The 20,245-nt window shown below is 42.1% G+C and overlaps 2 protein-coding genes across 5 annotated transcripts in view; both read left to right on the top strand.

Moving 5' to 3' along the window:
* hoxa3a (homeobox A3a) overlaps positions 1-13,655 on the top strand; it is a 30,900-nt gene extending 17,245 nt beyond the window's left edge. Inside the window, exons 1-4 of one of the 4 annotated variants that reach the window (XM_068711000.1) lie at positions 218-317; positions 4,878-4,938; positions 8,747-9,323; positions 11,929-13,655. In XM_068711000.1, the coding sequence (XP_068567101.1) occupies positions 8,864-9,323; positions 11,929-12,719 (1,251 nt within the window). In that variant the 5' untranslated portion in view covers positions 218-317; positions 4,878-4,938; positions 8,747-8,863 and the 3' untranslated portion in view covers positions 12,720-13,655. Of the gene's footprint in view, positions 1-217; positions 318-3,201; positions 3,559-4,877; positions 4,939-6,392; positions 6,779-8,746; positions 9,324-11,928 lie in introns of those variants that run through there. The other 3 variants (XM_068710999.1, XM_068710996.1, XM_068710997.1) reach the window with 3 other exon arrangements.
* Positions 13,656-16,655: 3,000 nt separating this feature from the next.
* On the top strand, positions 16,656-19,108 carry LOC137872378 (homeobox protein Hox-A2a). Its single transcript, XM_068710583.1, has 2 exons — positions 16,656-17,437; positions 18,044-19,108. Exons 1-2 carry the CDS (start codon positions 17,074-17,076, stop codon positions 18,766-18,768), a joined length of 1,089 nt encoding a protein of 362 aa, XP_068566684.1. The 5' UTR covers positions 16,656-17,073; the 3' UTR covers positions 18,769-19,108.
* The last annotated feature ends 1,137 nt before the right edge of the window (positions 19,109-20,245 follow it).

Raw genomic sequence — 20,245 nt, forward strand, 5'->3', positions numbered from 1 at the left:
TGCAGACATGGAAGCTGTGCAGAAGATGGCGTTGAGGCTGATTGGCACCGATTTTGCGCAGACTCCAAGAAGTCTAACTAGTTAAATTACAAGATTTCAAGTCATTTGATTCGCGAATAGAGGTCACTTCCAATGTACTGAAATTTTAATTCGCTCTTTCACGTGACTTGTTGAATAATGAATGCCCCGGGGTCAGAAATAGATCTGCAAATCTTCCTTATTTTCATTTGAAGTGATGCTCTGCAGGGTGCGAGTCAGATCTCTTCTCTTCTGACAGTCACAGAAAACTGTCCGCTGGACACAGACCGCCATGACTTGTGAGTAGATTTGGCTGTTTTTCCTTGTACCATTTGTGGAGGTGTTAAAGGATAGTATGAATATCCCAGAAGTGGAGTTTGCTTAATGATCTTCTGGTTAATATTCATGTATATTGTAATATATCTGCTTATTTCCAGCTATACGCTACTTTAGAGTTTCTGAGCATGCTAATATTCCAATTCATTATTAAGCTCAACTAATTTTATTTCTCAATTTGACTGCAAAACATGTTTATTGACTTACAAATAAATACATAACATGTGTATGTGTTTGTGCTTGAACGTTTAAAGATACTTGAAGCTATTGGAAATATGATACAGGACAGCAAGTCTAATTTTCCACAATTTCTTAAATCTTCAAACCACAACAAATTAGGTTGATGAAATGTAATAATCACAGTGTTTTATAAAAAACATTTTTTTTAATGAATTGGTACTACACATGTGATTGCAGAGGTTATGATGTGGGTGCAGCTGAAACTTTAGTGGGCAAAAGTACAATCATTTAAAATTGCCATGAATATAGCGAAATGAAACATCAGCCTGCAATTATGCTTGCAAAGTTTACCTCAAAAACACTAAAGATGGAACAGAACTTGATAGTTGTTTGTATGCATTTTGAATTGGCAACGTTTCTGTTTGTTATTAATTGTTATTATCGTTATCAATCTATCAATCTATAATTCCACTATTGAATTTAAAGATGAGAGTAAGTGTATTTCAACAACAGTAACAATACAAAGGGCTTCTGTGGTCTGAAAGAGCCTTTCAATGAGAGTGAACACAATGGGCAATTTAGACAAAGATTAAACATTAACAAATTACCTAGGGTATGTGACAATAATAATAATAATAATAATACGTATTTTGCAAATACCTCCAAAATTCAACGGACAGCAATTGACTAAAAGCCTTTTTCATTTCGTGACTATTTCACGAACTGCCGTGAGGCAATGTTGTTATATGATCTAAGAACTAGATTCAGTCATGAAGAGCCAATAAGTTCAACATGAAAATTGTTTTATTGCAACCACCTCTACGCAAACAATTACGTTGTCTTAGTTCGTCTGCATCCGTGCATGAGAGATGTCTCCAAGTCTGCTTAAGGCGTTGAATTTCGCATTAGCCTTAATGTTGGCTGATGTAAACCTCACCGAAAGAGTTATCTTCGCCTGAGTGTAGGTAACCCAAGCCTGGCTGTTAAGAGCTCTGAGTGTCAACATTGTGGGGAGATATGGACCGCCGTCTGGCCAACATCCAGAGGTCTGCGCCTCTAACTCCTCCTTGCTGACAGTGATAAGGAGCCCTGATTTGTGTAAATAACTCTGAAACATTTGTTTTATGCAAAAACAGTTGAGATTCAAGACCTAATCAATCATCTACTACTTTTGAGCAAAGGGCAGGTCTAGAAAAAGTGCAACTAAAAATGAAAAAGTAGGCTACCAGCCGCGGGCCTTTAATTGGTTTCCACCTTCTCCTTGTTTTTGAACCCAAAATAACTTCCCACGCGACTCTTTATGCCTCTGCCCGGGTCAGGGAAAAGTTCAGGTGCTGTGTCGAAAGCCAAAGTGGGATTAGCTTCCAGAGCACGGTCATGTCCAGCCATATAATCCTATAGTGACAGCTCCACATCTGTATTTGCAAGAACAGAGAGAGAACATGATAACACATTACAGACAAACTGTGTAACAAATACAACCCTCGTGCGTCTAAAACCTGTGCGTAAAACCTCTGTTCTAGTCCTGGTCATTGTTAATCCTCCTCTTTTCTTCAGTTGTTGAAGTGTTGAAGGTAAATTAATAAGAGCTGGTCTGCTTCCGTTCTTGTCTTTAAAAGTTTACCGCTCAAGTTGTAGTTTGAGAAGACAAAGGCTGGTGTGGGAGTGGGATGCTGTCTATGTCCGCCCCGAATGATTAATCGTTGTGGTGGGATTTTTCCACGCCCGCTGCTCGGTGTTGACGGAAAACAAGCGGCAAACGGTGCCGAGAGAAGAGAATCTCTTCCGGGATAGGACTTTTGGCAATTCACGGGGTTTATATCTATGTCACGCTATATAGATAGGAATTGGTTTATATTATGGTGGTTTTGGCAAACAGCAGGATTATGTCTTAGACGACACTTTTGCACCCCCCCCTTACAAAACGCTTAAACTCATCCTTTGCAAAAAAAATCAGTAATTTCTAACATCACTCAGTTGGTCACAGGACACGAGTAAGTGCATTTAGGTCAAATGGGGGTCCATGTACTGATCAGCGGGGTCGAGCAGCCTCTCTTTGGTTACCTCACCTCCACTTTCCGCTCACTGCTGACTGACACACCCCCCTCACGACCACTAGGACACCCATGTAGGACAGGTAAATGTGTGACATTTTTTCGTTTGGCCAACGACATGCAGGCTTTCGCTGATGGAGAACTAAATGCTGATTAAGTGGCACTACAACCAAACCGTGCGCCTGTGGACGAGGGGGGCGATATTGAGTAAAGCTCTCCACAGCCCTGGCTGTGTTGTAAAGAGAAATGAGTAGACGTATGCTGGACATTATGCCACTCTTAAATAGGATTATGTAGGGAAAGCCCTCTTCATCTCACATAGTGCGAATTGTCACGCTGCAGTGCAAGACATTCTGGTTTTTAGCCTGGCTCAGAGCAGAGCTGGCTGCACTTGAAACTCTGCATAATACAGGCAGCCTTTGCTCTTTCAGCCGCTAACAGGCACCAAATATATGGCACTTTAAAAGTGACAGAACGGTCTTTCCCTCTGAATGGGCGACACGTGGAAAAGCTGCTTCTCTGCGAGAGACTTGCTCCTCTGCCAGATACATTGCAGTGTCACATACCCCTCTTTTTTCTTTTTTTCTCTCTCCGAACTGATCCGTTTCTCCTCAGGGGCAATGACTGCCTCCATTAATGATTCACGGGCTCAAATAAAGGGGATTTAAGTTGACGTTGCGTCACGTGAGTGGGGCGCATAATACTGCGCGATGTTATGGCACGGGGAAGAAAACCGGAGCCCCGGTCTGGCCATATGATGCTGATTATATGCGGGTTACCCCCACTTTCCGTGAGGGGAGTCCGGGCTTTATAGTTTGTTTTTCGAGCTGAGAAAAAGAAAAGAGCGACAAACTGAAAGAGAGAGGATCCCGGGTTTGTGGATGTATTATACTGCTGTCACGGACGGATATGTTTTTCTACGAGGACTGAGTCAGAGACCAAGCTTTGGGAGGATGGATTTTATTTTGAGGTATTTCCGCCGATTGTTCATTACTGTCGTGAGTTATTGCTGCGCGAGGCAGAGGTCAGTAAAATAGGGGTCCAGGGTTTCTGCAGGGCGAGACAATGTAGACAGGTATCAAGAAGCTATCGATATCAATTTATCTGTTAATATCTCCGATTCATCATAGCTAATTGAATGAAACATAAACAGACCTTCAGATTTTACACACAGTATATATAGGTGACGATTTGAGGTTTTGTGTGAGCCATTAAGATAGGCATTGCTCCATGTTATGCTTCCTAAGTTAAGCATTATATTGAAGCCATTATTAGTTTCCATGTAAACTTGAATAAGACAGACTGAATTATTTCTGATGTATTCATATTTTTAATAGTAAAATCAGCCATTTGGATAAAGGGGCCAGTACAACAGTTTGTAAATAAAGCGGCCATTTAAATATTGGCTTCCAAGAAAAGACCCCAAGCAGAGCGTGCGGCTGCTTTAAGGTGCAACCAGTCCTATAAAACAAAACATCTCGTCTTTACGTGGGGTTTTGTGCGTAAATGATACATCAAAAAGATTTACATAAAAAGTAGGGGAAAGCGGTGAGGTTGTGTCGCTCCGCCAGGGAAACGAGGATATAATGGAAGACGGAGTGCCATCCAGGATCGCGTGGCCGTGCTGAGGTCACGGCGCTCCTTCTTGATTTATGGGCGCAGGGACTTGGGGAAGATGGTGCGCGAGAGCTAATGACTATTCGATCCGTTTGTGGAGAAAATGCTTACCGGCCAGCAGGGAAACTACAAACACGTTATTTGCATTGTCCCATTTTATATTATTAGTGATATTACGCTGATAGGGAGCAATATTTGGTTGTAATGCTATTTTTGTCGGACGAGGGTCTTTGCATTCTGGCTCTTATTTATGCATTTGTCTATTGTTTCTTTTATTTTCTTTTGTTTCCTACTGATACATATATTTTGGTTGATATTTTGTTGTAAATGCAAAAAAAAAATGAAGATATTAATGCTCTCCCTTAGCTGTAAGGATATACTTTAACACAAAGACTTGGAGCCTGCTGATAAATCTAAAATCTTACCCAAATAATTATCTTGAAAATGCTTGCATCGAATTTGACTAAATTAGGGCTAGCCTGTTTTCGAGATGTTTCATTCCGCGCCTTTTAAAAAATAAGGGCAAAACAATTGCGTATACTAACAATAGACTTATTCATAATCAAACTGTCGTACCATAAAAAATAGAAATCACACTAATATATTTTCCAGAACACGTGTAAAGGTTGTATTATCTTCTGAGAAATTGAAGATGTTTATTCCTCTATGCAGAAATCCAGCAAAGTAAATTCAGGCCATCGCACGGTCTCCGAGACACCTTGAACTGCTTTCGGTAAGTCCATATATCTTTATTGATTTGTGTTATGAATGCTTGATGGTGATATCCTTATTCAATTTCTAATAAGTACCACACACGCCCACCAAAGCACTCGCAGGGATAGAGAAGCAGCCTATGGCTTGCACATTTCCTTCTAGCAGCAATATGACCAGCCCGAGAGCAATAATTCCTTCTCTTCCACTTGTCTTTGTGGTGTAATTTGTCACTATAAAAGTGACGAGGGGAATCGCAGCTCTTGGAGCGGTGCCTTACTCCTTTCAAAAACTACTTTCAGTGAAAGCCATCTGCTTGTAGCTGCTATAGTTTACTGCACTCAAGTTTTAAAAACGGATTTTCTTTCATCAACATTTTAGTTTTTTTTGTCTCCCACATTGTTTTACGCCATATTGTGCACGGCACTATACGAGCACCACCTCATGACATTTCACCCTCAGCTCAGGGCTAAACTAAAGAGAGAGACGAATCAGCATTTTATCAAAATACAAAGAAGTAAATAATTATACAATGTGACTACTCTGGTTTCAAAAAGAAAAAAAAGCCGAGTTGGCTAAAAAAAATCCTCACGCGTGAATTTTTGTCCCACTCAGTCTCCCACGCCGTCCGTGTGTTCTACGTAATTTTAATTGTCATTGGATTTTGTCTCAGAGCCTGAAGCCAGAAACGAAGCTGCAGCTCTGAACGTGTTTACCGCCCGACGAAGCTGAGAAGACATAAATCTATTTTCTTCCATTCTTTCTTTGGCTGCAAAAGAGAAGCATTACCCTGCAGAGGGATTCCCCCTGCTGCCGACTCTCTTCTCCCCTCTTCCTCGCTGCATGTCCTCCGCTCTGCCTTTTGGTGATGAACCTTCTTCCCATTTTTCACACCCTGCTCCCGGTGGGGTTTTCCCCTTGACATACTTCGAACACGGCTTTGATCTGAAGTTGTTGTGCTTTTTAATCTTAAACTAATACTGTGTTGTATTCTTCATACAAGAAGCCATGCAGGCAGTGGAATACCAGCGCTGGAATGAAAACAAATTGCGCGTCCCTTGAGCCTAAAGATTGAAGACTATATGCAAAAATCCGGGTTAATGATCAAGCCGCGGATAGAAGCCCTTTATGTCCCGTGGAAATGGAAATGCAGCATGGTCAGCAGCTGATTATTCCTTTGTATTCTCCCCTCTCTCCAACATCTCCTTCACTGGGAGAATAACTCCACCACATGACGTGGAGTAAATAACAACAAAAATATTTAAAACACTTTATGGATGGACTTCCATTATATTTGTAAAGATTTTTTTTTCTAGATACACTACCTCATTTGGTTGGGGGAGGAGGAGAGTCAGCCACTTGATTTGAACTGGCTTTCCAAGGCGCTACTTATTTGCATAATTTTTTTTGTCTATGGTGACGCTCTGGTTCGGGGCAGTTCACTGGTGTCTGCATGGTACTGGTGAAGGATCACATCGTCTAGCATAGCCTTGGCTGAGTTTAATATTGCTATGAAGCCCTGGCCATTGCTCTAAAGCATGACGATAAATTCAATCTTGAGGCCAGATAACTCTTATCTCGCTGACCCGACCGCTCACGTCTGCTTTCGTAATCTCGGTTTACCCATCCACGTCGAGTAGGGGGGGAAAAAGAAAAGGGGGAAAGGAAAGGGGGTTCTCTCGGCTCTTCCCTTTTTTGTTGTGGCTGCTAATGCCTGGTGCATGGCAGGGCGCACTCTGCTGCTGCTGCTTCACACAGCCAGCCCTGCCTTTAAACTTTTCTCTGGATTACTGCTTTGATCGATTTCGTCGCTGAATGAGAAAATATCGCTTGGTGCTCTGCATTCGTCGTCAGAGGATAAGGTAAGCAGGCCAGAAATAGGCTCCCTCGGTTGTAAATGGCGGAGTTTGTGTGTCGCGCGGTGATTTATCACCGTATGACTTAGATCTCGGTTCAGGAAGAGTTCACACACACAGTCAGGCAGCCAGATTTCTCTAACGTGGAGCAGAGGGCTGCGCAGAAAGTCTGTCATTTGTCTCTCTTTCTCTCTTTTATGACTATCGCAATGGCTCGCCGGGAGACATAGACCACAAAGCTTTCTGATATCTTCTTCAGTTCATCGTGTGTGCAGATACAGCGAAGACACCTTCTTTCACTCTGCGGTTTCACTACATTGAGGAGAAGCTCAGGGTTCATTTTATACCAATTTACTTTGCACGGCTGCACAAACCCAGAGTTTGCCGACATTTTCCTTTCACTTCTTTGCGTTCATTTTATGAAAATGCATTCTCGTTATATGTTTGCTCCGGGACTATACTATGGGCTACATACTATGGATTGGAATCAGGAAGTTTTTATTACAGCCCACAGTATTAACATCGTTAATGTTGGGATCACGTTTACTATCAGACACATAATACCAGCTTATTAGTTTCAGCAATGAAAATTTGAAGAGAGGCTTGCAATCAATTTTTTTTGATTTTATTGAGTTATTATTTATTACATTTAGAGTCCAAATGATCTGCTTTCATGATTGGATCGACTGCAATTGTTAAATCTAGAGTCCAGACAAAGGAAATGCATAATTTCACAACCAAACAGTATATGAATAGTGCGGTTTTCATTTTATATTTGTGGGCCTAATGAAAAGTATTCACTTTTATTTAAAAGTGAGTATTGTTAATGTGATCATTATTACTTTTTATTGTTTTTATTATAATAATTATTATTGTCATGCATTTTACTTTCCTATTTAAAATGAAAATGGTTAAAACATCGGAAGTCCACATTAAATATTTCGCTATTTCATTAGTAATGTGACATCATAAAATATTTCCCCATGATGACCCATGGATCTGTGTCTATTATGGTTTATAGTTTCCCCAATAATCTTTTAGAGAAAGATCCCCATGGTTACCTGCGTGAATTATGGTGGTTTAGCAGCAGGCTTTACCTGTACCATGCCGGGTTTCTGTCCGCCCTGAGTACCGGGCTTAGCTGCTCACCGGGCCACTCATTCTGAGCAGGCCGTCCCGGCCCACTGACCCCCATATATCACCGCGACGGGCCGCCGTGCACACAGCACCGACAGCAGCCATTATTATGGGCCTGCAAGGAAAAGTTCACACCGTGGTCATGGAGATGCACGAATGCTCGCCCGGTTTTTCAGGTTTCCTCGTGTTCCTTCCATGTATCTTGCAGCATGCAAAGACAAGAAAGAGAATGCGGTTGTTTATGCATTGCGTCAGGTGGCAAGCACAGCGCATTGAGATCTATCCTGTTTTCTGAAGGACGATTTTTTTGTTAAATCGTAATGAACAACAAAATGGGTTCAAAGTTTATGGGCCACATGGAATGCATTCACTTCTACATAAGACATTATATACAGTGTTGACAGCCCTGTTGAATAAAAAATAACAATATATCAGAGATATTATTTTCCCGTGTGGTTAGCCGCTAATCAGATTTCCCTACAGCACACTTTTTACTTAAAGCATTTTATGTAAAAGGTGTTCTGTAACTCTGTATTCACTTTCATTGTTAATAAACTCAGAAGTTTAAAATGGCATGCAGTTTCTTGTTAGGTCCTAAAATGTATTTGGCAATCTGAAATGCTTTTGAAAAGGTTTGTTTTGATGTGGTTTGGCACAGATGGTAATACAAGGTTAGTGCGTGCCTTTGTGCCCTGTGTAAGCCATAAGGTAAACGGTAATAGTCTACAGAACTGTTGGCCCTATCTTGCTTCCATAGTCTCCAGTGTCAGGCCTGTATTGAAAAGTAAGATGGATCGCCACCATTTCTTCTCCTCACAGTGCGTCTTGTAACCCTAGGTTCACCCGAGGAGGCCATTGGCGGAGAGGCGTCACGTGACCACGGGGTGCCAATGTTATTCTACAAGGGTGTCAAGACCCTGTCAGTTTCTGAAATAAATATTGGGAAACGGCGAGATGCAAAAGGCAACCTACTACGACAGCTCCGCAATTTACAGTGGCTACCCATATCAAAGCGCAAATGGCTTCAGTTATGATGCCAATCAGGTCCAATATCCCCGGGCCTCTCATGTGGAAAGTGAGTACCATCGACCTGCCTGCTCCCTGCAGTCTCCTGACGGCTCCGTGGCTCTGCAGAAGCCGGGGGAGATGGCGGAGAGCTGCGACAGGACCACAGCCATTCAGGCGGCGCAGTCCAAGGTTCATCCCGAAAGCAATCAACCACAGGTGCCCGTGTCAGGCCCACCCCCTCCCTCGCAATCCCCCGGTGCTATCAGCCAAAACACAAGCAACGGGTCCAACCAGCCCAGTGCCAAGAACGGCTCCCCGACCTCTACTACTCGCAAACAGATCTTCCCCTGGATGAAGGAATCCCGCCAGAACACGAAGCAGAAACCCACCAGTAGCTCCAGTTCAGGTACTTTCAACCTAAACACTGCTGCTGCTGCTGACACACACATAACTAGAAAGCCTCTGACCAGAAAGTTACATACATTTGTTGAGGGAGGACATAAAGAGGGGTGGGTGGTGGTAAGGTGGGGAGAGAGGGGGCAACCAGCAACTGGACAATGTCCTTGTGAGGGGTAAAATGTTCAGCATTTTCTGTGCTAGTGTCAGATAGGTGTTAATTTGACTCTATAATTGTCAAGTCAGTTGTTTGTGGTATTATATTGAATTATATGTATGTATATATTTTGTTCCCTCTGGGGAACCCTTAAGTTATTCAGGAACTACAGCCAAAAATGACCACAGAGTTTTAATCAACACCTCTTTGATACAGTCAGAGTATATGTTTTATCCTGTATCTTCTTGGAAATTCTCCAAAAGTATACCCCAAACATGATATACTATAAATACACTATACATTATAGACTGTAGAAGAATGATGTGCCTCAACATTGGAAGTAGAGTCCACCATTTGTTGTCCCTGTGCCCTGCAACTGACCTGTCCTTACTGTAAACATCATCCACTGATCACATAATGTTCCTGGAGAGACAACAAACAAACACGCACAACAGTTGTTTCAGTTTGTCCTGCTGTTTTGATGAGAGGGAATCTTGGTGGGTCAGAGTGGGGGGTTGTGTTCGGAGTGTTTATTTACAAAGAGCCAAACTAAAAATTCATCAATGCTCATCTTCCCATGACCTTGTTATTTTGTAAATGCAATGGTCACTATTTCAAATAAGGTAGATAGTATTCAACAGAAACAAATTAAGTTCTGTGGCTTAATTGTGATTTATGTGTTAACCATTTAGACATTTTCTTATGCACGTAAGCAAGCCAGATCCTGCTGTTTTGATGACAGGAAAACGTAGTGGGTCATGTTGGGGGGTTTGGGGTCTTTATTTGTTGTAAATTAAATGGGTAACTTTCATACAATACATTTTGAAACATGTTTTTGGAAAATGTCGCCTTTTAATAATTCTATATTTTTGTTTTGGAAATGTTTTACATTAGTTTTTACAGCATGAGGACGTGTTAACAAGTCGAAACAAATTTACGCACGATTTACGCACATAGGAAGGTCTGGTCCTGCTATTTAATTGGAGGAAATCTTGGTGGATCACAGTAAGGAAGTTGTGTTTAAGATGTTTACTTGCATAGGTATACTTAAAATGTCAGAGACGCTCATCATCTTATGACCTTTCTATTGTGTAAATTACGTGGGTAATTTTCTAATGACGTCGTAGGTAGTCGTCTACAGTATAGGCTAAAATGCTAAGAAGTATGGCACCCTTCATTGTTATTTATGTGGAGAAGATGTTTTATTATAATTTTTCATCAACTGGTAAAAGTGTTCCAATTTATGAAAACTATTTTACCCAGGTCAGATTCTGCTATTTAAATAGAGGAAAACTTGTTGGGTCAGGGGGAGGATTTGTATATGTGTATAGGCCAATAAACAATCCCAATCTAAAAATGTCAGTGACGCTTACCTTCCCATGGCCTTCCCTTTTTGAAATAAATGGATAATTATCAAATTAAGTTATGTATTTCTCTGCAGTAAGAGTTTAAAATGTAAAGCAGCATGTTTGGTGAGGGGTTTTCATTATTTTAACACCACATTGAGGTGCTAACATTGATGAAAAACCTTTTACGCACGCACGCCATGACAGATAACATTAATCCTGCACTTAACACAAATTTCCGAAATCAGTCTTAGTTAATATGAAGTAAAGTATCATACAATAATAATCGTTATCACAATTGATAACGATGCCCTACATACATGAGTATTCCCTGTGCTAACTTCTCTTTCATCTCTATAACCTAATAGATACGGTTATGTCATGCTGCATTCCTTTTGCTCCACGTTTAGACGACAGGTAGTGAAATTTATTAAGTGTTGGCCGCATGCCACAGCGGCAAGACCAACACCTTGCTATTCTGCAGCCAAGCTGCAGCTTCTTAGAAGGGGCGGCTTATCAGTGAGGGCAGTGGTTTATACACCCTGAGGAATACATAATGCTTATGTTTGCATTACGCTTGTGCTACTTTGTGACTACGGGGGAAGAGGAGGGTCAAAATGTTTTAGAAGTTACCTGATTCGATATCAAATATTGACCCACTGTTCTTCAGGTACATTTTTCTATGTAGTTAGTGTAGCGTGTACACAGACACAGTGCCCATACACTGATTGTTAATTGTGTTATGGAGCCCTCATGATAACCCTTGTGCTTTGCAGTAGGCAATGGGTTTATCAAAATCTGCGCACATGCTTACTCGCCCGTAAGGAGAAAGAAAAAAAAGTCGATGATAACACCCCTATTTAAGTTGTGGAGCAGGGCATATTTATCTAGTAAACCACCCCCTCTTGATGGTTGAAAGTTCTGTTATCAGCTGTGTGCGTGTTGTCAGACGATTTTACTCTCACTCTCCTGTCTCTGCCTCTCTACCCCTCTCTCTCTCTCTCTCTCTCTCTCTCTCTCTCTCTCTCTCTCTCTCTCTCTCTCTCTCTCTCTTCATCTCTCCCTCTGTAATGGATTACTGATTGACACCCTCCTCTCCTCCTCCCTGACAGTGGAGAGTTGTCCCGGAGACAAGAGTCCTCCGGGGTCAGCAGCTTCGAAGAGGGCCCGGACAGCTTACACCAGCGCCCAGCTAGTGGAGCTGGAGAAGGAGTTCCACTTTAACCGGTACCTTTGCAGACCCCGGAGGGTGGAGATGGCCAACCTGCTCAACCTCACTGAGAGACAGATCAAAATCTGGTTCCAGAACCGCAGAATGAAATACAAGAAGGATCAGAAAGGTGTAGGAATGATGCCTTCCCCTGGCGGGCAGTCCCCTCGGAGTCCCGTGGGTCCGGTCTCCGGTGGTGGTGGTGGTGGAGGATACCTCAACTCTATGCATTCTCTAGTAAACAGTGTACCTTATGAATCCCAGTCGCCGACGTCTTACAATAAACCTCATCAAAATGCATACGCTATGGCCACGTCATACCCCCCTCCTTTGAACAGCTCCCTCAACAACTGCCCGCCCTCCCAGAAGAGGTATCCCGGGACCGACTCGGCCACGCCCGAGTATGACGCGCATCCTCTCCAAGGCAATGGCAACTACGGGACTCACATGCAGGGCAGCCCCGTTTATGTCGGCGGAGGTTACATCGACTCAATGCCCAATTCTGGGACCTCCGTTTTCGGTCTCACCCACCTCCCGCACCCGTCGTCCACAAACATGGACTACAATGGAGCAATCACAATGGGCAACAGTCAGCATCACGGAGTGTGTGATCCGACACCGACGTACACAGACCTAACGTCGCACTACTCTCAGGGAAGAATCCAGGAAGCGCCCAAACTGACGCATCTGTAGCGGTAGCGCTGCCCGGATCACTCCGCCCATTGTCTTATCCACCTCCAGACACATTACTGCTTTGTTTCTGCGCCTCCTCACGGCTTCCACCTTCTCTCAGCCTTTGTTTATGTTCTCTATAGTTTGATGTGTGAAGTAGCGTAGGATAAATAATCACGACTTGCTTGAATTTTTCTCTATTTGCTCGTGTCATTGTCTCACAAAGACCTTTATCTGGGCTGTAGGACGTCTAGAGTGGGAGGGAGGGGGGCACAGTATAAGCATAGGCCTATTTAATCTTTTTTTTTTTAACTTGTTTTAAAATCGAAACTCAAACAGGGTATTATGAACATATGTTATTCATTTTAATGTGAATTTGTCCGTCTTTTATTTATCCGCAGTTGAAGAATTGTGTTTTGCATTTTGTTGCACTTGTGAAAGGATCCTTCAAGAGCCACGAGTTGGGATTATGAGGGAAATACATTTTCAAAAACAAGGGACATGAGCTCACACGCCGCCTCCCTTGCTTGTGTTGTTCTATTGGACTTTTTTAATGTTATTTATTTTGTTTGATGTTAAGATAAACGAGTCCTTTAGTATTATTTGACACCTCTGCGATCTTTATGTGGGACAAGGTTGATGGGAAATTAGCGCCTCGGCCCTTTACCAGCCCATACATGTATTCAGAAGCTCCCCAGCAGCAGCACACCATGTTGCTATTAGGCTATGTTTCCGTTTATTCTTCTTCAGTGAGATGTTTTATTTTCTCAACGAATGTAAAATCAATCAGTCATGCAATAAGGGTGGAAAGAAGGACACACATTAGCATTTTCTTTTCTTGAAGTAAAAAAGAAAAAAGATATTTTCTTTTTCGATGTCATACATTCCTCGCTGCTCCAGTTCGAAGAAATAAATAAAACAATTGAAATATAATTGCAGCAAACCTTGTAGTTTTAATTTAGACACATCGGAAGCATTTCACGTCATCACCAATTTAAATACAAGACAGTTTCCTAAATAAAAATGTCATTACTTTTCTAGTTTTCCAATTATTACATTCAGTTATTGCTGTAATACATTTCAAGACGGTATATAATTGTAGAGGTGATAACAAAAAATAAAAACAATTTTTTAGACAATTGGCAACGTAAGAGACAATACAATGTTAATAGTTTAATAAACCATCCATAATAATTGGTACTATCTATTTTTATAAGATGTATGCATCCAAAATAACGTGAAACCAGTGGCCACATGTAATATTCAATAACAGAAAGGGAAATGGTTGCAGATAAAGTCAAATATTGAATTAAAGCTACTTGTTTTTCTCTCCCCTCCTCTTGATTCGACGTGAAGAAAACGTCGGGTGGCCTTCTCACCTCCTCTCATCTGCGTGGGCACATCCATAATAATACAAATGTCACACGGGCCCTTCTGGAGATTCTGCAAGAAGACAACAAGCCAAATGAGAAATCGTTCGAAAAATAATTCCCTGATAGTTCAGTCAGTCAAATGCGGTCAGAGAGCATAGAGGAAGAAGCAAAAATCGTAACGGGGCTTATTTGTGTCATTATATTACATATTTGCAGATGCCAGCGTGAAGCCAGGTCAACATGAAAAGCCTCGGTCTCGTGGATGGCTACAGCAAAGCAAATTATAAGTGGAAAGCTGAAAAATGGGTTTGAATTCCTTTCGGTATTTTTTGTTCGGATAAAGGGCCCGCATACAAATTAATATACTTTGTTTTATCTTGAATTTGAATTTATTTTCATTGTCTGCAGAAATTCAAAGCATGAAGCTAAAATATCTGTTTTGTAAATCTGTCATTTCTTTCAGTATTTTTTGTTACCATGCTGAATGACTTTTCTTCTTCTTTCGTCAAATTACCAACACCTTTTCGTACCATGTTTACTTTTTGTGCATATGCCTTTGTGTAACTGCAGTATTATTTGGTCTTACGGATTTTGCACCCAGAAATATATTTTTCTGCGCTATCTGATTGATATAAGAGGGCATGGACATTAGTAACCCTGACATATGGTTAGCAGGGAAACCTAGAACAATTGAACCATGGTGTGTCCCAGTAAAGAAAAAAAAAACTGATGCACTGAGTATTCCTGCATCCAACACAGACACGCGCACACATGCACACGCGTGCACAGCAAGACGCTGATTTGACCCATATGCGCATGCAGGTAGCACATAAATAACGTTTTAACTAAGATACGATTTGTATATCATTCATTGCATTTACATCCGTGGGAAAGTGGTCTTAAATCAATGCTGCTGTAAAGACAAGTGTGTAAGACAGACTGGGGTCCACTAAATGCCGCCACCCACTCCTTTCCTTGCACACAAAGCCTGTGCGTAATTCCAAAAAAGCCATCCATCTCTTCCCCTAGCAACTCTGTCCCACATCACACCGTCTGGTCTGCTCACAAACCTGCACGTCTACCAAAACGACAAAAATGCTTGTCTTCGTGGAAATGCGTTTACAATTCGAAGATAAAAACCAGGTGGAGAAGCTGCTTCGCCCTACTCACCGTTGGCGCATTACCGCCTCCACAAAAAGGAAATGGTTGCATCTTGTGTCGATGGATTCTTATTTATCTTATAAAAGATCCCTCCAGCGACAGCCCGGCTACAACTGCGAGCAGAAACTGGTTCTAATCTGAGTGGCCAGTGTTTCTCGCCGCTTCCTGGCTGCATTTGATCCGGGGGAGAGTTAGAAGCCTTAAATGTGTTGTGAGGGCACCGAGCTGTCAGACCTTTTGGCGAGTAAGATTGATCGCGCACAGGCTTCCAGGACTCTTTGTTTGGTATATAAGCAACAAACTGAGAGAGGCCTACCACTTCTCTTCTCCCCCTCTCTTACTCACCAAGTCATATATTTTGCAAATGAAAATAAAACATGTATTGCTTGACAAAAAACATCCCAAATGTGGCTTTCACAGATTATTCTGGAAGGGCAATGAAACAAAACACTGCAGGTTAGCCTCATTCAATAACAGCCATTTACATAATAACGCTGCAAACGCTGCAAATGGATTCATTGTAAATGGTCTATTCTAAACATGATGGTGTTTGCTTTATTACAATTCCATGTAGAATTGATACTGGAAATACAGTGAGATGTTTTTCTCAGCATTGTAACTACTGTCCTCCTGTACACCCAAGCTTTGTCTTTTTCCACTATTAACATGAACATGAAACCATCCTTAATATTATGATAATATTTAAAATAAACGTACAATTATTGCAGCCTTTAATTATCGAAAAAAGGGGCCATTACCAATCCTAAAAAGAAGATATCCTATTTGATTAGCACAGTGTTTTTTTGTTGTGCACCACCATGGCCGCGCATCACGTCGTTATTAAATCGATCTTTTGTGGAATAAACGAAAAACATATGTGCCTTAATATATATACAGAAGCCACATAAATAGCCCACAATAAAACAATGTTCATGATTGCGCATGCAGACTACATGGGTGTGGGTCTTTCTCTTTTTTTGTGCAAGTTTCTGGACCTGAGCTGTAAATGTTAAACAGCTGTTATGGGATGAAATGGTCTGAACGTGTCATATCCGTCAGCATTAACTTAATGGATGGGCTTTTTATTGCTACACATGTCGATGGGTGCACTGCATATTTCATTATTATGCATCTTTGAAGAATCACATCTACTCTGGAGTCCACACTCACTGAACAGACTGGATTATTGGGGGTTGTCTCTGTCGACTTCAGTCTCAATATCAGTTTTGGGTTTATGTTATTTTTTTTCACCTCTGAAGCCTGACTCTTGCCTATATGAATAGCCACTGGCGTGAAATGTGTGTGTGTGTGTGCGTCTGTGTGTGTGGTGGGGGCGTTCTCGACTGACATCCTCAAACAATACGAGAAAGAGGAGTGCACGAATCCGCGCACCCTATGCTGGTCTCCTTCCCTGTAATAGTGAGCGTCAGCCATTCTTAAAAAACACATTTTGTAGCTTAGTGGACTGGACTGGAAGGGCGAGAGGAGGATAAACTGAGCGGACAAAGATGTAAATAAAAACAGTCGTCCCTCAGCTGATCGAGGCGTTCTTCATCAGCGTTTTTGGATCAATCAGGCAGACAGTGGCTCCTTTTGATTAAACCCCAAATTGTCATTGGGCAGAGGTAATCATGTGACAGGCAATTCGGTCCAATTTCAACCTTGTCTCCATGAATTCAATAGTTTAATAGTAGCTCGGTCCCCATACAGCCGTAATCAGTGATATAGAATAAAAACACCACCAGGATATTTTTTAATGACTTTTTCTTCCTCGTTCTCACTGAGCCGCAACATTTATAAAAATACGCGTGCAAACTTTCCTCGGCTCTCAGGGAGCGGAGATGAATTACGAATTCGAGCGAGAGAGCGGTTTTATCAATAGTCAGCCGTCGCTTGCTGAGTGCCTGACATCTTTCCCCCCTGTCGCTGATTCATTTCAAAGTTCATCAATCAAGAGCTCGACGCTTTCACGCCCGACACTGATTCCTCCTCCCTTTGAGCAGACCATTCCTAGCTTGAATCCGGGCAGCCATCCGCGGCACGGCCGGCCCAGACACAGCCCCGACGGATGCAGCCCGCTGCCCACCGCCTCCTTACCCCCGGAGTACCCCTGGATGCGGGAAAAGAAAGCCTCCAAGAGGAACCACCTGCCGACCTCCACCGCTACCACCATATCCAATGGACCTGAGTGCTTTTCTCCTAAAGGTGGGTGATTTCAAAACACGGGCACTTTACTGCAAAAGTGTTTACTATCTGTTGCTAAATTTGAGCTCACTACATACGCAGGCCATTCCTAAAAACACAAATAGGCTAGTTACGTTTTATTGTGATATATTTGTGGTTATTGCTTTGCTGTGATTGTGGAAGAAGTAAGAAAAAAAACAAGTTTGGGTAAAGTTTGGTGAGATGATTTATTCCCCTAGCCGTAGCAGAGTTTTGATGTGTGACAGTAATGAAGAGTGATGGAGTGCCGTTGCCGAGGAGGGCAGCTGGAGCATTCATTAGTGTCCCACACCAGCATGGACCTCACTGCTTTTAGTGCACCGTGTTTGCTTCACGCTCATACTAGACGTTATTTTGTGTGTAAAACAATCCGATGAGTATCTGTATGCCCTAATGATTTTTGGGATAAATGGTGTACAAGCTATAAGCTTGGGTCAGTAGCTCCAGCGGCCATTTTGCTGCAGCGTGTTGTGAGCCACTCTCTGGTGGTTTGTGATAGCCATAATGTTATATTCAGGAGCAGCGGGGTTATGTAACTGTTGTGTCCTGCGTTTTTAATCCCATGCTACCGTGATGCTTATTTTCCAGGCTCGCCTGAGATTGTGGAGAGTGGTGGGGGAGGAGGGGGCTCTCGTCGGCTGAGGACAGCGTACACCAACACACAGCTGCTGGAGCTGGAGAAGGAGTTCCACTTCAACAAGTATCTGTGCCGGCCGAGGAGAGTGGAAATAGCGGCCCTGCTGGACCTGACCGAGAGGCAGGTCAAAGTTTGGTTCCAAAACCGGCGCATGAAGCACAAGCGGCAGACCCAGAGCAAGGAAAACCACAACGGGGAAGGGAAAGGGCCGGGCGCCGAGGACGGCATCCACAGCGACGAGGACGACGAGGGCCCCCTGTACGAGCGGAGCGGGGCCCTGCTGGAGAGAGATACCTGCTCCTTTCAGAATAACTCTCTGAGCTCTACACAGCAGCTCCACAATAGCGAGTCCATGAGCTTTGCTGCTGCGCCGCTGAACAGCAATGACAAAAATCTGAAACATTTTACCAACCCGTCACCCACTGTTCCGGGCTGCATGTCAACAATGGGCCCAGGCTCGGCATCTGGCCCGGACAATAGCGACAGTCCCCCGGCCCTGGATGTTTCTATACACGATTTTCAACCTTTCTCCTCGGATTCCTGCCTACAGCTCTCCGATGCAGCCTCGCCGAGCTTATCAGAGTCTCTGGACAGCCCCGTGGACATTTCTGCGGACAGCTTCTATTTTTTCTCGGAGTCCCTAACAACAATCGACCTGCAACATCTGAACTATTAACTGAAATCAATCACAAAAGCTTTCTTTTTTGTTCTCCTTGGGACAATAAATATCAGGTTGCGATGGTATTAACTCTGCTGTTATTTGTATATTCGGCACATTTATTCTAATGATATTTGACTTGACGATTAATACAAGGTAAGGATGAAATTAAATCACTGAAATAGCTATACTCACACGTGGCTTGTAATTTACATAACAAATTGTTCTCTTGGAATGATAATTATGAGTGTTTGTGAATAATTACACAATATTAGGCCTATGGAACCTGGTCATTTTATTTTTGTATAGCTTCCAATGTCTTGGATATTTTTGTTAGAATACAATTAACTTGCTACAATCCCTTTTTCTGGTGTTTTGAGTCGTTTCTTATTATATTTACAGACTTAAAATTTTAGCTTGAACTATTTATGTAGAAATTATGCAAAATAAAAGAAGTAGGACATGAAAAGATAGAGGCGTTATGCAAATTCAACAACAGGTTGGTAATGAATACAAATAGTCTAGATCGCGTTGAGTTGTGAAAACACACACATGATTGAAATTTACATTTTAATGTAGAATTTAATTTCAACATAATGTTTTGAATAGTTACCTGAAACGTAGGTTGTCTGTCTTTTTATAAAATGAATGCTATGGCAGATCATTTTCGAATACTAAACTTTGGTGAAAAAACTTTTCTTTTAATATAGTAAAATTACTTTTAAATGTCTGCTAATTAGCCGTTTGTCAACCAATGCTAGATGCAAAAAGTAGCATTTGTTTTTCTGAAATTATTTTATATTTTTTCCCCTAGATTTACACAGACATGTTGGCACTATATTTAAAGCTGCCTACAGAAACCCTACTGCAGATTATTTTTATTTTCACCTTCAAACTTCATACTTTTGAGAGTAAAAGCAAACAAGCCAGCAAGGATCTTAACATGACAGGGCTCTTAACATTGTGTGCATGTTGCAGGCGAATACCCGAGCCATGTTTGCCTTCAGGAGCTCATAAATCACTCCGTGGCATGAATGAGACGGACATTAAGGAGACCAATTGTGGCGTAATGTGCACAAATAAAACCTCACTTACATTTTCATACGGGACTCCCCAATTCCTGTGCTAGAAAGAGACTGAGTCCCCGCATGCGTTTGGCAATAATTCATTTTTATAGCTTCTTTAAACACGGCTGTGGCTCGGGGACAGCGTCAGCATGCAGTAGCAGGCTGCTGAGGTTATGAGGCTGCGCTCTCTCCCCGCGTATTGCTCAAACTCAAAACAGACAACTTTTCGACTAGATGTTATTCATCAGAAACACATTTACTGAAATTAGCTCTCGAGTGAGGATCATTAAGCAATATTTGGCTTCTTTTATCAGTAGAGTTTGTGCATTTTACGGGGATTTTTTTTAAAACATTGTTTGGAGCAGTTCTGTTTAAATAGGAAGTCTGGAGTTCAATATAGGGATTATGAATGGTCTTGCTCTATTGTA

The sequence above is a fragment of the Cebidichthys violaceus genome, unplaced genomic scaffold (assembly GCF_023349555.1).
Source record: "Cebidichthys violaceus isolate CVI_PGR_0920_01 unplaced genomic scaffold, fCebVio1.0.p SCAF_16, whole genome shotgun sequence".
Lineage (NCBI taxonomy): Eukaryota > Metazoa > Chordata > Actinopteri > Perciformes > Stichaeidae > Cebidichthys > Cebidichthys violaceus.